Genomic DNA, 15,335 nt, shown 5'->3' with positions numbered 1-15,335 from the left:
AGAGTAGCAGAAAGGATTTAAGTGCAGCTTGGATGGAAAAAAGATAGCAATACAACCAACCAGGAATTTCAATGGCCAAATTTGAGTTTGCTAATCGTCTGGTTCCTAGCTCGTGGTGACCTACTAGTAACTAGGTCCTGGAATGAGTTGATGCTGGGTGAATCGTTGGCTGATTGCCACCGGAAATCGGGTTATTTGAATTATGGTTCTCAATATAACTCTTAGACGCCCCCCCCCCTCTGTTATCTGCTTGCTCTCTGTTTCTTCATCTGATTTCTCTGTGTGTGTGGCCTTTGCTGTTGTTTATTGTACTTGGTGCATGCTTGTTGGTAATGGGTGGTTCAAGTGGGGGTTCTGATCTGGTTTGTTGATTGCTTGTGTATGGTGTCTGCTTCTGAGTTTGTGGTGGCAGACGGGTGGCTCGGTGATGGGTGATAGTATTACTAGTAGCTGGGTTTTTGTGGTGAGAGTGGTGATCAGGTTCTGAATGGTTTGGAGATAATGGTGGAGATAGCTAGTTTGACAATGGGATGGTGGTGTACTTAGTGGTGGTTTCTGGCAGAGATGGTGAAATGGCAATGGGTGAAGGGATTTTCTTTGGCCAGATTATTTTCCTAATATCATTAACGAAAAAATTTTAATGGAAATATTCATAAATAATATTTGAAATAAATTATTAATGCTGATGTGGATTTATGTAAGTCACGTTGTCATTATTTTAAACCACGTCAACACTGAAAATAATAAAAATCAATGAAAATGTTACATTAGTAATTACATTTGTCATTTAAACAGATAAATTTTAATATTACTAATTATTAGATTGACATCTAATATATATATATATATATATATATAAAATTACATGATTAAAATTGTTTATGTAAATATTTAGGTGGATAATCTTTTTTAATGACGTATAAGATAATATTTATATTATTTTATTTATCTAATAAAATTTTTTAATAAATTATTTAAATTAAATATTTTGAATAATTATTTAAATTAAAATTAAAATTTATCTAAAATTAAAATTTTTGCATAAAATTTAAATTTAAATATATTAAATTATAATTTTTTTTTAAATTTAATGATAGTTTCAAATATATATATACTTAATAAAATTTTATTTTTTGTTAAATAATTTTATTTAATAAATTATTTAAATTTAATATTTTTAGATAATTATTTAAATTCAAATCAAAATAGATCAAAAATTGAAAATTATTAAATACATTATTTAAATTTAATAGTTTTAGATAAATTAATAAATTATTGACTAGAAAGCATGTACTTTTAAAATAATAAAAGCTTACATTTTTATATGAAAATATGATATATTTGAATGTTGATAAAAAAGTTAGATAAAAATATGTTATTGTTTTAAAAACAAATATAATATTTTATTTATGTTCTAATTCAAATATTTTTATATTATATATTTGATTAATTAATTTATTTCTCTTTAGTTCATAACTTTTTTTTTTCAATTTTGCTTAGATTGATTATAATCAACTTTTTGTATTATATATATTTTTTATTTTATTTATTTCTTCAATATTTTTATTTTCTATTAATTTATTAACATATTTATTTTTATTATTGTATATATTTAATATTAACAAATTAATATATAAATTTACATTCTCTATATCCTTTTGCCATACTTCTTATTATTTAATTTATTTGTCTATAATGGATAATATGAGAGGAATGATAATGGTTACCATATTTAACTCATAAAAAATACTATCAATTATGTTAAAAATGATTAAAAATAAAAAAATTCAAAAAAAATGTTTTTAAGCATGACATAAAGAATTTTTATTTTCCTTTATCTAAAAAATAACTTTATTTTATTGACATATATAAAAATAATTGTTAGCCGAATACATTTGTGTAATAATTACTTAAAGTGTGTCAAAAATAAGAATTAATAAAAAGCAAATGATTATAATAAAATTAATAATTATGATTTATTGTTTAATTAAATATATATATATATATATACACACACCACCCAATCAACATTATAATAAAAATAATTATTAATCTTAACTATTTAAATATTAATTTTTAATTTTTTTATCAAACAAAAAAAAAGCAGTAACAAAATTTTTAGTATTTAGTAAATAAATTGAAGAAAATATTTTTAATGAAAAAAAATTTATAATTCTTGAAAATTTACAAAAGTTTAGATTTCATGTAGATGAATAATATTATTTATAATATATTATGTATAAATTATCATTTAATTATAACTTAATATTTATAAATATATAATTATATATTAGATAAATATAAAAAAATAAATTTAAAATTATGAAAATTTTAATAAAAAGATCCCGTACATTACATTATACGGGCTAAAAAAAGCTAATTTTTAAAATAGAATAGTACAAGAATTAAGTTTCTTTAAATTAGGCTAAAAAAAATTAAAATTTCAAATTTCAAAAAATACAAAAAACTATGACATATTTTTACCTAAATGATTTTTGTCTTTAATATAGGAGGATACAACACTTTTTAAACTATCAACGAAAAAAAAAAAAAAACCGCTTACGACGTTATCTCACATCCGGCAAGCGACAATGTCTCTCTTTCCACCGTATTGTTCTCATTCTTCCTTGTTGGTTTACCTTGATGACTGGCGCGTCAAAGGATAAATGCCAAAGTAACCTCCTGCCTTTGTTATTTTTTAACAGGAGCCTAGTCCAGTGCCTTTTTGGTCCAAACACTAAGATTCGAAGATCAAGGGTTTTTTTTTTTTTTTTAAATGCAAACTTTTGACAGTGATCAATCAGTTATTAAAAAAAGGAAACCTGTTGAACGAGGCTGTGGATCTCACAGTGAGTCACGAGATGAGAGAATTCAAGATCGAGGACAACGTTTTGGCCAGTCTCTTTAGCTTGGGTCAGTCTCTGGATTTTTTGCCCGTTTTCGTCCGACCTTTTCTCCATTCTCTTTCCTCAATTCTTTTCTTGAATCAATGAGTTTCTGTCTCTCGTCTTCGGTTAGCCCAGCTAGTTTGTTCTCCCATTCTTTTTGCTTCCTCTATGCATCCCTCTGTTTTCGCTCTTTAATTTGCGCTTTCTTCTCTGCTTTCTTCGCGTCGAATATCTGTTGCTTCAAGAGCTTCTTTTGGGCGTTCTTCGAGGGAGACCGAGGCTGGGGATTGAGATTGGTAGAGTTTTACTAGCTGGTTTGCTCATTTTGTGTTGCCTCCGTTGTCGATTTTAGCTCGGAGGATTGGAACTTCTCTTCTAGGTTTAGGGTTTTGTTTGGACATTACGTTTGTTGCCAAACCTTTTTCCCTCAACCGACGTCGTTTCAATTTTGCGTATCATAATTTAGGACCCAAACCAACCAAAACAACCAAAAAGCACTCCTTATTAGACGCAGAAATGAATAGGAGAAATTAGCCCAAAATAATGTACTCTTAAAAAAAAAAATCATTGATTTGATTTCTTTTGGCAAATTGCCGCAAGAATTCTTCTTTCCAATTTCATTTCTACCTTTTGCCGTTGTCTATGATCCTTTGTTTCTTTTCCAGATTTCTCTTCTTCCGACGTTCAACTCCATCGTCCAGGTTAGATTTTCCTTTTCAATTGCTATTGCTTTTCTTTTTTTCTGATCATTTGAATTTGAGGGATATTCCATTCCTAAGATCAGAAAGTTATCAGCTTTGATGGAAAACCGTGATTTAATGGCGGTTTAATCGTTAGGTTTAGCTCTCTCAATGTAATTTTATTTCTCTTTAGTTCTACATCGGTTATTTAAATATGATTTTGAAATAATTTATATTATTATTCTCAATCAGAATTATCAAAACACAAGAATTAAGGCATAAATTTTTTAAATTTGTTTTGCAGAAAAAATCCACGTGATTTTAAATTAATTAAGATTGGTATTCTGTTGAATTTTGTTGGGGAATGATGACGGAAGGGTTAGAAAGCAGATCAGAGTTACGAAAGGAGCTAGAGAGAGAACGTCGTCGTATAAGGGACCGGCAAAGAAGGCAGTCTATGAGTCTTGAGGAAAGAGAAAAGCATCTGGCTAGACGCCGGCGAAACTATCAATTGCGCAGACAGAGAACTGAAACTGCTCGATTAAACCCTCCTCCATCTCCAATTCAATTTCAACAAACAAGCATTTCAACAATTCAATTGCCCTTAATCAATGCCATAACTTGTGTTTCAGATGTTAGTCCTCATTTTAATTCTCCTACTGCTCTTGTCGGATTTGATCATGGACAAGAAAGACTAATGCTTCACACAAGAAGCTCCCAGAGTCAGCTTCCATTACTTTACGATTAAATATTAATGTGATGGTTTATAGGAAAAAAAACTTTATATTATGTTCTTACTAGTTCCTTTGTAATTTTTACTCAACAGGTTTGGAAATCCCAGCTCATAAGTTAGCTAATTTACCTGGAAAGGTACGTTTGAATCGCATAAAACATCTGGCACGAGCAATAAATGATCCTGTTGGTGATGGGGTTGCAATGAGTGGGATGATGAAGGAAAATGGAACTTCCAATTGTAAGTTTATCGAGTCACCCCAGCTTATATTGGATAAGGATAGATGTCAATGATTCCATTCATATACTTTTGAAACCATTTATTAATGAACTGCCCTATTTCAGATTATAAATTTATATATAAAAAATCTGTTCTTCAGGCTTAATATCGAAAGGATTGCGATTAAATCGTATTAAACATCTTGCTCGGGCATTAAATCCTGCTGTGCAAGAGACTCTTAGTCAAAGCCGTCAAAGTGTAACAGGAGGTAAGAATGAATATGCATATACTTTTAGTTTCTACCTTGTCACACAAATTTCATTATTCTTTGCTAAAAAGTTTTTGCTTTCCAAAAGGATTGAATTCATAATTCAATCCTTACTATACTGAAAAGAGTCAGCTTTAGAGAGAAACTCATTTGATAAGTCATAATGTGTGTAAGTTTAAACAGTTTAACAATCATAGAGTTGAAGATGATGATTTTAACAAATAGTTTTTGGTGGCTTATCTGATAAACTGATAGTTGCTTTTATGATGCAATTTAGTCGGTTCGACAGGAGTATTTTCTGAGAAGGGTAATGACAAGTTTTTGCTATTATGTTTAGGGTGAACATCTCTGTTGTTCTGCTGAAGACAAGACAGCCGTTTTAATCAGTGATATACTAATTTATTTTGGCTCTTCAGATTCTTTCAATTGAAAATTTGTAAGTTCATTAGACTAGTTAATTCTTTTAGAGTCTATTGCATATGGTTGAAATTCTTTGCTGTTGCATTGAATATTCAACTGGAGACATTGAAACTTTTTCCCTGTAGTCTTCTTATGTAATTCGTCTGAAATGGATGAAATTTTTGTCTGAAACTAAAGTGGTTAGCAGTTATGGTTTAGGTAACGAATTGGGTAAGCTACTTTAAGAGAAGCTTTATTTTTTTCTTGTTTGCCATTTTCCTTTTCGCATCTCATACTCACTATCTATACATATATATTAGCTGCTAGAAGATTTGCCTCTTTATTTATAATTCAGAGAACAGAACCTAATAATGTATGATAGATATACAGGATTTGGCAACTCCTGCTTTGAATTAAACCTTTTCTGTTTTCATTTTTGTTATCCTTTAAGACAGTAGGGTGGAGAAAAAGGATGATTGCAATAGCAGAGGGGCGTCACAGATGTAGACAATTTGCTGGATAAGGGTTAGGGATGTTTAGAATAGAATTGCATGATGATAAGAAGAGCCATCTGCTGCGTGGGACTATATGTTGACATATGAAGGGGAGGGGTGCTAACAAATATATTATAGTATGATGTTTTGCTCCCTCTTTGCAAATCCAATTTCTTAAGCAATTATTTCGGTTTGAACATTTTATTTTTAATTTTTTTTCTTCGTTTCTTAACTGTCTCCTCCTCCGTCTCCACCAAATTGTGTAATGACATATCTTTTGTCGGCACCGTTACTATCACCCTTTTTCTTTTTTTCTTTTTTTCACTTGGATCGGTCTTTCCTAGAAATGAATTTTCATTTTCTGTTCTTGGTTCTATATGGGCCAAGTTAAGTTCATTGTGTTTTGTGCTTGAAAAGAAAAAAAATAGAGACCGTCATAATCAGAAAAGGAGCGTTTAATTGAACTTTCCAAAAAGTATGTTGCACCCTCAAGAAATACAAATTCTTTGGTACACTGCTGTCGGCCTAGGTATTCATAATTTGATTTTAATTTAATTAATTAATTAAATTAATTTAATTCGATCAATCTATCAATTATTAAATTAATTTTGATTTGTTAATGAAAATAATTTTAAAAGAATTTTAATTTTTGGTTAATTTAATTCAAAAATTAGAGTCATCAAAATTTTAATTAAAATATAATAAAATTTAAATATAAAAAAAATAAAATGAATCTTTTTATTTTATAAATTGTTAGAGTTTTAAATATAATATTTTGGTATTTGATTATTTTGTTAGATAATTTTATTTAATTTATTTAAAATATGAAAATTAAAAATTAAACATAGAATTTAACTTCAATGCATATATTATTCATTTACCTAAAAAAAAATTAAATCAATTGAGATAAAATCGGTCGATTAGTTTTTAAAATCAATAATTTTGATTTAATTAATAACAATACAATAATATAATTTATTACTTCAATTTTATATAATTCAATTTAAAATTAACCTAATCAATCAAATAAACGTCCCTATTAAGTTTTGCTTTCTGTTCTATGCTTTGTTTTTTTGATAATTGGTTTTACATTATTCCGGTCAATCTTCATTTGTCGTTATTATGCAAACAATCACTAGGTTAACTGTGTATTGAAATGATTAATGGGCTTTATTTTCGTAGCCTAATTCTTTGGTTTATCTGTTTCATTACGCAATGTCGGACAAGAGTTTATGGCTTTACTAATGCAAGTATTACCTTTTAATAGGCAGGCGACCAGTCAAGCTTTCATAATATCGTAGTTGGTTCGACTTTCAATCAAACCACTGTCATATTTGTCAAATTGTTTTTTTTTTTAATTTATAATAATTAACACAATATCATGTGCGACTTTGATACTGCTCATCTCCATTGATGACATTAAATAAACAAATTTTTGAAGGAAAAGTGTCATTCGGTATTTTCCTTTTCTTTTTCATTCTCATTTCTCATCTCATGGTCTGTTATTAACAATTTAGATTTGCAGAAGATTATAAAAATTTTGGGCTTTTGGCTGGTCAAAAGTGCAGTCGAGCCATATGAAAGTTGGGCCTCCATGATCCATCAATTTAATATTTTGCAAACCCTAGCATCGAAATTGAGCGGCAGCAGCTAAACATTCATAGCCGTCAGATGCAAATCCACGCTATAAATTAACACCCCAACCCTACTTTCACCGCCGCTCAATTAAACTCCATAGCTTTGATGTAAACAGAGGTTTATTGTCTATCTATGTTGAAAAAATACCTAGTTTATTTTCTTCTTGTTGATCCATGACCAGTAACCGTTTCAAAATCTGATCTTTCGTCAATTTAATTCCTATAAAATTATTTGATTTCTTCCTGGTGGGTTTTTTTTTTTTTAATTTTTTTATTTGTGCTTACGGTGTTTAATCTAATGTGACGGGGATTAGAAATCCTTATCTATGAAGCGGGGCAAACTAGATTTTGTTTGTAAATCCCGAAGATAACGTCACAAAAAAACGCTTGTTGACGTTGATGGTCCTCCCTACGGGGAGCTCCTCCGTCGATGGGCTGTCTCATATTCCATCGCCTTGTGGAGCAGCGTCGCTGCTTTTACCTCTTGGGACTGGCCATGAGACGTACATACAAATCTTACCCTTGCTTTTTTAGAGCTTGCAAATTTTCTCTTTTTTCTTTTTTTTTGGTTTCTTATAAATGAAAGATGCAAAGTTTGATTTGTTATAACTGATGCTCGTGTGAGTATAACGGGGGATGAAAATCCCTCTCTGTATTTGGAGCAAATCAAAGAATTATGGTTGTATATTCCAAAGATAACGTTAAATAAAAATGTAGGACGACGTTGATGGTCCTCCTTCCGGGGAGCTGCTCCGTTGACGGAAGTCTCATATTCCATTGCCTTGTGGAGCGGCGTTGCTGCTTATATTTCTTGGGATTGGCCATGAGACTTACATGGTGTATTGTGTTTGCATATTAATTTGATATATGAAGTTTTCAAGTGTTGTAAGAGGGGCCGATGAGGATACCAAATACAAAATACCATCTTTCGGGACTGAATGGCTTTCGTAAGCCTTGCTGTCATTCTGCAATTCTGAGGCCCTTTTAACTTGTTATGTTTTCTCTGAACCATTTATAGTACTTCTGCAAAATAACAAGGCATTATTTTTGATGTAAAGTTTTAGTTTATTCAAGTTTGTAAAACACGTACCCTCCATTAGATCTTTATGTCAAATTTGGGGATTGTGTATGAGTCTCCTATCATCGGTCATTGTTATTTGGTAATAGATACCCTGCGAACTACTAATCCAAAAAATTTTATAGTGTTTTCGAGGCTAAACTTAAATTTAATTCCTTGCATCATTTTCCTAAAATTCCCTAATAAAAAAAAAAAAAACGAGGATGGTGGATTTCATTTAAGTATTGTTTAAATTTTATGTAAATTATATAATCAAAATTTATGTAATATTGATTTAGGTTTAGTATGGATTTGCAACCATGTTGGGGAATAACAACATTGCTCATTAGGTGATTGGGGCATCGGAGTTCATGGCACCCGAACTGGAAGAAGAGAATCATATTGAAGGCTGTGGACATACTCGTTTGGGATGTGTTTACTGGAATTGATCACTCAGGAATTACCGTACAGTGAATGCGATAGAATTCAAAGGTATAAAGTGAGTTCAGGGTCAAAGGCAGAGGCTACCAACTATGCCTTTACTAACAAGTGCCTTGCGAAGCAATCAGAGAGACCTTCTGCTATACAGCTACTCGTAGATTCATTCTTTCGTGGACTTTACAAGGATGAAAACTATACTATAACTGCATTTGTTTTGTTTGTATTCGCTCCTGCTGGAAGTTAATTGTCTTTTCTGAAGACTACATTTAAAATTCAATCGACCATTATTACTAATTAATTGACTCTTGATTCAATTCTGACGTCTTTGATTTGTAATTACCTATCGATTGCATTCTGACAATTTGAAAATGATATTCACGTGCAGTAACCAATGTATTTTACTTGGCTAAATGAACGTTATCTGATGACAATGTATTAGTGAATTTGATGTTCCAAATTTCTACTCTATTGCTTTGAATATTATTACAGTACAAGATTAGAAGTTTCCCTTCAAGCTTTGATAGACTTTCACCCTGTTTTTCATTAAAAAGAAAATGCTTTACTTACACAATAACACGAGACATTGTAGATCTTTCAATTCAGAAGGTTAAGTCATTACTTTTGGCTTCGTACAGGATTACATCAATTGAAAATTGATGCAGTTTTAATACTAGAAAATCTCTTCTACTTTCAGAAAGAATGAAAATGGTGCAATTTACTCCCTTCATGACAAACTAAGATGAACAAGTTTTACCGAGCATTTTCATTAGAGAGAAATAAAATGTAACCAAGCTACATTAGCGTATTTTTTAATAAGAATGCACATATTCCCTGTTAATCCAATTACATTTACATACATGCTAGAGGTATAAGATTGGACCACGGAAAGCAGAATATTCAAGAAGACCAAATACCCTAATAAACAAGACTATGTGAACGATGTGTAAGAGCCATATTGAAGCTTCGGGGATTCCAAGACACTTCGTGCAGCTTCTATGACTACTTGCCCATTGACATAGTGCTGCCGACATACAGGCATGTAGATATCAGCCCCGCCGATCAATTCTGTTTGTGTCTCATCGGTCTTTCTTAAGGTAAAGAAAGCACGTCTCCCACAAAGTTCACATCGAGCAGTTAACTTCATCACAGAATCAGCAAGGGGAATAATATCAAGCACAGATCCGAAGCTCCTTCTGCCAGCAAAAATTGGAGTAAACCACAAGGGGAGAGTAGGAATGTATATAAATTCAGTAATGAGCATGCATCTCAGAAAACGATAGTAGATCAAGTAATACCTCAAATAGTCACCATCCAGCCCAGCAACTATCAAAGTTTTGCCATCATGATCAGCAGCTTCACAGCAAAAGTCATAAAGGTCATCAAAGAATTGAGCTTCATCAATGCCAATGACGTCAAGCTGTTACAAACATTGGATTATGAGTATATTCGACAATAAATACCCACAAAACTGGTCATGCTCATGAGAATGTTACAAAGAAAAGCCAGATATACACATTCAAATAAACAGTTGTCATCATGCATGATAAAAAGCATCAACTATTGATGTTGACATATGACAAACCTGATCATAAGCATCAGGGCCAAGTTTTTGTCTGAATGATAATAAATTTGCTAATGCCCAACATGGTAGTTTCATGCCGTCATGTGTCACAATTGAATCCAATCCATATCTTGTATCCTTGTTTGATTTTATTATAGCCACAGTTCTGCATACCAAATATAAAGAAAGTTAGACAGATTAACAAGACAAGAGTCAATCAAGAAAACCAAGTGGAGATCATTGTATCAATCAGGCAATTGAATTTGGGGCATTGTGCCATTGATAGTACTCCTAATTGCCACCTAATACTGAATTAAAAGTACAAACTACAAGCCATGTGACTTTGACATGAGTTTGCTGAAGAATTAAAAACCTGTCAAATCACATTCTAATGAATAAGAGAATATGGATATTTAGGCAGCAGGTAACTTTCAGCACATAGAATACAACAGCAGTATTAATGGGCTTTACCTATTGATAGGGTTACCAAATTCTGTACATTTCTCCACACACACTAAGAGTCTAAGATTGAAACAAGAACTTTTAGAACCTTCAACTAGCCCTGCTTCACGGCACAAAAACCACAATAAGGAGTAGTACATAGGATTTTAGGTGCCACTTATATCAGGAACATAGCCTGAATCCTTTAAAATGGAAGGCATTAATTTGATCAACTCGTAAATCTCCGCAGAACGTTTGTGAGATGTATCACCCCTCAAAAAGAAGTGGATCTCCCCTTGAATCTCAATCCTGCTATGAGCAGGCTCCTTTATGACCCCAGAATTCCTCATATTCCACCTAAGTGCTGCCAAATTTTCCCAAAAACCAAAAGCAGCAAAAGCATTAGACAAGACCACATATGTTCCAGCATTTTCTGGGTCCAATTCAAAGTATTTTTCTGCCGCAAGCTTTACCAGATCCATATCCCCATGAATCCTACAGGCCCCAAGCAGCGCACCCCATATGGCTGGGTGCTCCTTACAAGGAGAGTTAAGAACAAACTCGTAAGCTTCATGCAACTTTCCAGAACGGCCTAAAAGATCAACCATGGCAGCATAATGTTGCCCTGTTGGTTGGATTCCATAGTCTCTTGTCATTGATAAGAAATAGTGCCAACCTTCATCAACCAAGCCTCCATGGCTACATGCAGAAAGAACTGCAAGAAAAGTAACATAGTTTGGTCTAAAACCTTCTTTTTTCATTTTATCAAATAATTCCAAAACCTCAATAACCCTTCCATGCTGGCCATATCCAGATATCAAGCTCGTCCAAGTAATGACATTTCTATTTACTACTTTAACAAATACCTGATGAGCATCAATAAGACTGCTGCATTTGAAATACATATCCATGAGAGAACTGCTGACCACAACATTTTCCCTGATATGGCTCTTTATCAGGATCCCATGGACTCGCTTCCCATGCTCTAACGAGGCTAAGGAGGCACAGGCTCTAAATATGGATGCAAAGGTGTATTGGTCTGGTGTTAAACCATTCTTTCTCATGTTGTAATAGAGATCAAGTCCAAATTCTCCACAACCCTTTTGCACAAATCCAGCAATCATTGCATTCCAAGAAATCAAAGTTTTTTCTAGTAACTTATCAAACAGAACATGCGCAGTTTTTAAATCCCCTAATTTTGCATACAATATCAATAACTTGATCTTCAGATATTCACTGGGTACATATCCAATAACAACCATTTGTGCATGGATACTTCTCCCACTTTTATATTCTTTCCTGAATATGCTTTCTTGCAAGAGAAGAGCATAAGTTCCAGCATCTGCTTTCAATCTTGTACGCCATAATAGCCCAACAGCTTCACCCAGTCTTCCCGTAAAACAAAGACCCTTTAAAGCCTTATTCAGTTGTATGTAATTTTTACGGAGCTTGGCCTGAAAGCTGGGAATATTTATCATTACATTCGATCATCCAACAGCAGTGAGAAAAATCTATACCAATGGACTAAACTTCCTAGGGAAAAAAAAAGGAAACAAAAGAAAAAAAGGAAAAATACCGATGGCAGCTAGTAGATTTACCAAAACAAACCTCATCATGAATCCAAAGCCAATTTTTTTTTTCCAAACCGTAACATATGACAAGATAAACTGAAATCTATAATTCAATAACATTATGCCCAGACTTTAATCCAATTCTATGACATAAAATAGAAGCGCGAAAAATAAAAGAAGAAGGTGGTTCAAACCTGCCATTGCTGCTTTCAGCTTGGATTCGGCGAAGCAGTGAGGTTGTCTTGCCAGCGAACATGGGTCCTACGATCACGTGGATCTCACCACAGGGTGAAGAAGATTGCGAGGTCTCTGTATGAAGTTTCCGATTTGGGATTGAAAAAATTGGGGGTGTTGGTGAAGGCATTGCGGGTTTTATGTGGAGAAATTTTGGATTTGAAAGAGTGGAGAGTTGGCAAAGATTGGGGTTTTTCGAGGGTAAAGAGAAGAATGCAAAAGGTGTGGCTTTGCGAAGATGAAAAGAGAGCGGAGAACATGTTGGGAATATTAAGGACTTCATTCTTGAAATAGTTAAAATTGATTTTTATAGCCAAAGAAGGAGAGGTTCAATTCAATGGCTTTTGCTTGCTAAAGAGTGAAATTTGGCATGGCAGCTAATTTTAGCGTTTAAGAGCAATACATAAAAACAGTGAAAGAGAAAGGGGCGGGAAGAGGGATTAGGGTTTAAGCGACACACAATCTGACATTTAACCAAAGTACTTCAGCTACAAAAGGCTTTATGTTTTGCTCTTTTTGGGGCGTTTAGGGGGGTTCGGATATTCTACATTCGATGTTACGTACGGTCCCCAAGGACGCATTGTGTGACTTATTCTCTGCCATCAAATGTAATAGAAATTGAAAGTTGTAATTGATCATCGCACTTTCTGCGGTATCTGGTTCGTAGTAGTACCCGTTCCCCCCTGACGTAAAAATTTTACCTGCTTCTTTCTCCAAAAGCTCTATTTCACCTATTTTTTCAGTTTTCACCTTCATTTCTAAACGGAGGAAAAGAAAAAAAGAATATTGCTTTTTGATTCAGTTTCTTTCTCTGAGGTCTATATTAGTCGGTAATCCCTTACCACCAAGTGGATTTTGTTTTTTCTACTTGGGGTTGGGGCCCATGATTAAGATAAACGGGAATAATAATGGTTAATTTTTAAAGAAACACCATTTTTGATATCCCAGTACTTATGAGCAATCTTATTGCTGCCTAATAGGCTTTTTATGGAAAGATGATTGAAATCTGGCAGCCATATAAACCTCTTTTCCTCTATAACTATTATAATCACGTGCTAATTGGGCGCGCGCGCATATATATATTTATATATATATATATATATATATATAATCTCTTGTAAAAAAATAATGTATTAATAATATATATAAATGATTTAATTTTTTTTTAATTTATTAAATTAATAATTAAAAAATATATAAATCTAAAAAGTTTTATATTGATTTAAATTAATCTATTTATATATATATATATAAAGTGTTATGGGTATTTTAGTGTCCAAATGGTAAAATAGATTTTTCCCTTATTAGTATAAGTCAAGTTGATAAGTAAGTGTATTTTGATCATTTTAACTTAGTTGATGTATCAAGCCGACTTGAATTCTCGTGGTCCACGTTTGGTTGTCCAGTTCAGCAATCTATAAGCTAATGCCTTAGGATATTGACTTGTCATGCCCTAAATAGATAATTGTTAGTTCAGTTCGAGCCTACGAAGATAGTTTTAATTTTCTAGGCTTGATCTTAGACAGCCTAAGCCTAAAACCTCCATCACACATGTATAAATAGGACTATTCAGGTACTTCTAATCCATTCTAAACCTTTCAACCTTAAAACCTTTTATTTCATTATTTTTTTCCTATCATTATTAAATTGATCCTTGATTTAAGCATTGGAAACAAATACTATGACCACCTTTAACCTTTATTCTTAACCACACTCTTTTTCTCTCTTATGTTTTAAGGGTTTTACACTATTCAAATAGCTTGACACAAACATATGGCGCGTCATAAAAGATTATATTCATTTAGCCTCATTAAACATGCCTTTTAGAAAAAAAAATAGTAAAAGAAGGAGAAACTGCTGTTAAAACAAAAACCCAACCCAACCATGGAACAATTTGAGGCCTTCACCCAGTAGCTTCAATCTCTTAAAGAAATGATCCAAAACTTGACCTAACCATAAACCTTAAAGACACTAGATCTAATAACTCCTAAAAATCCACTTGTTCAAAAACTACCAACCTATGATGATGCTATGACCTTGTCGGCATCAGATGAGGATGAAACATCAATAACTCATTACCTTACACATATCTCAACACAAGCCACCACCCTCCTTAAAACCATAGTCGAACAGAAATATAGAAGCTTGAATAGAGGCTATAAAACACTTCATTTTATCGTGAGATTTTTTGAAATTCATTGGATTTTAATTTTTGATTTGATTGTGCAATTGGGCTTGAGATAGAGGAAAAAGAGCAAAAATCAAAAGAAGCAAAAAAAAACTAAACAAAGGAAAGCAATAAGGAAAAACTATAGACAAAATGGAAAGGAAATAGCAAAGAAAAAAAAAAGAGAAAAGAAAAAAGGAAAAGATGTGCAAAAGCAAGAGAAGTCAATAAAAAAAATAAAAAAGGGAAAGGCCGATGCTTATGAGGGGAAAGGAAAAATGAGAAGCAGATGACAAAAAAAAAAAGAGCAGAAATTGAGAGGCTAGGAGCAAGAAAAAAAAAAAAAAGAGGATCATAAAAAAATTGAGCATGCGGCAGCAAGCAAGAAAAATTGTAAACCACTATTAGGAGGGCAAAAGCATGAACTAAAAAAAAATGTGACCAGAAACAAATAAAAAATAGAAAATGTAGAAGTAAGGAAACTAAGTAGAAAAATAAAAGAACATGAAGCAAAAAAAAAAAAAAAAGAGGTAGAAAAATAAACA

The 15,335-nt window shown here is 32.4% G+C and overlaps 3 protein-coding genes, 1 long non-coding RNA gene and 1 other non-coding gene across 9 annotated transcripts; 3 read left to right on the top strand and 2 right to left on the bottom strand.

Annotated features, from left to right (window-relative positions):
• The first annotated feature begins 2,469 nt into the window (after positions 1-2,469).
• Positions 2,470-6,072, top strand: LOC111275274 (uncharacterized). 5 transcript variants are annotated; one of them, XR_002688305.2, is made up of 6 exons: positions 2,477-3,589; positions 3,873-4,290; positions 4,395-4,541; positions 4,681-4,788; positions 5,126-5,224; positions 5,643-6,072. XR_002688305.2 is itself a non-coding variant. In XM_022860496.2 (5 exons), the coding sequence occupies exons 2-5, from the start codon at positions 3,933-3,935 to the stop codon at positions 5,708-5,710; spliced, it is 681 nt and encodes a 226-aa protein (XP_022716231.2). In that variant the 5' UTR covers positions 2,470-2,913; positions 3,873-3,932; the 3' UTR covers positions 5,711-6,072. The 5 variants fall into 5 exon arrangements, 3 of the variants coding, with proteins under 3 accessions (XP_022716231.2, XP_022716233.1, XP_022716230.2); XR_002688304.2 differs by having other exon boundaries at positions 5,639-6,072; XM_022860496.2 differs by lacking the exon at positions 5,126-5,224 and having other exon boundaries at positions 2,470-2,913.
• Positions 6,073-6,659: 587 nt separating this feature from the next.
• On the top strand, positions 6,660-9,133 carry LOC149511366 (uncharacterized). The gene is made up of 2 exons (XR_016334306.1): positions 6,660-7,564; positions 8,675-9,133. It is a non-coding gene; the product is annotated as an uncharacterized LOC149511366 (long non-coding RNA).
• Positions 8,211-8,300, top strand: LOC149511367 (small nucleolar RNA SNORD96 family). The gene has a single exon (XR_016334445.1). It is a non-coding gene; the product is annotated as a small nucleolar RNA SNORD96 family (small nucleolar RNA).
• A 423-nt stretch (positions 9,134-9,556) lies between the features above and the next one.
• On the bottom strand, positions 9,557-10,983 carry LOC111275276 (thymidine kinase-like). Its single transcript, XM_089755791.1, has 4 exons — positions 10,849-10,983; positions 10,399-10,543; positions 10,112-10,233; positions 9,557-10,009 (listed from the first exon to the last, which is right to left on the bottom strand). Exons 1-4 carry the CDS (start codon positions 10,977-10,979, stop codon positions 9,745-9,747), a joined length of 663 nt encoding a protein of 220 aa, XP_089611917.1. The 5' UTR covers positions 10,980-10,983; the 3' UTR covers positions 9,557-9,744.
• A 2-nt stretch (positions 10,984-10,985) lies between these two features.
• LOC149511365 (pentatricopeptide repeat-containing protein At4g16470-like) lies at positions 10,986-13,370 on the bottom strand. The gene is made up of 2 exons (XM_089755790.1): positions 12,584-13,370; positions 10,986-12,279 (listed from the first exon to the last, which is right to left on the bottom strand). The coding sequence occupies exons 1-2, from the start codon at positions 12,904-12,906 to the stop codon at positions 10,986-10,988; spliced, it is 1,617 nt and encodes a 538-aa protein (XP_089611916.1). The 5' UTR covers positions 12,907-13,370.
• Positions 13,371-15,335: the final 1,965 nt, after the last annotated feature.

This window comes from Durio zibethinus, chromosome 26 (genome assembly GCF_047325235.1).
Source record: "Durio zibethinus cultivar Kanyao isolate XHJ-2024 chromosome 26, ASM4732523v1, whole genome shotgun sequence".
In the NCBI taxonomy this organism is placed as follows: domain Eukaryota; kingdom Viridiplantae; phylum Streptophyta; class Magnoliopsida; order Malvales; family Malvaceae; genus Durio; species Durio zibethinus.
Note: the sequence above shows the minus strand (reverse complement) of the source record. Positions and strands in the feature narration are given on the sequence as shown.

Bases quoted from the DNA above. Each gene is read 5' to 3' on its own strand.
- LOC111275274 (XM_022860496.2), top strand. From the start codon at position 3,933: ATGATGACGGAAGGGTTAGAAAGCAGATCAGAGTTACGAAAGGAGCTA. The intron at 4,542-4,680 runs GTAAGTTTATCG...TCTGTTCTTCAG, and splicing joins GGAAAATGGAACTTCCAATT to GCTTAATATCGAAAGGATTG. The intron at 4,789-5,642 runs GTAAGAATGAAT...CCTTTAAGACAG, and splicing joins CCGTCAAAGTGTAACAGGAG to TAGGGTGGAGAAAAAGGATG.
- LOC111275276 (XM_089755791.1), bottom strand. From the start codon at position 10,979: ATGTACTACTCCTTATTGTGGTTTTTGTGCCGTGAAGCAGGGCTAGTT. The intron at 10,544-10,848 runs GTAAAGCCCATT...TTTGGTATGCAG, and splicing joins TTTGGTAACCCTATCAATAG to AACTGTGGCTATAATAAAAT. The intron at 10,010-10,111 runs GTATTACTTGAT...TTTTGCTGGCAG, and splicing joins CTGGATGGTGACTATTTGAG to AAGGAGCTTCGGATCTGTGC.
- LOC149511365 (XM_089755790.1), bottom strand. From the start codon at position 12,906: ATGAAGTCCTTAATATTCCCAACATGTTCTCCGCTCTCTTTTCATCTT. The intron at 12,280-12,583 runs GTTTGAACCACC...AAATATTCCCAG, and splicing joins GCTGAAAGCAGCAATGGCAG to CTTTCAGGCCAAGCTCCGTA.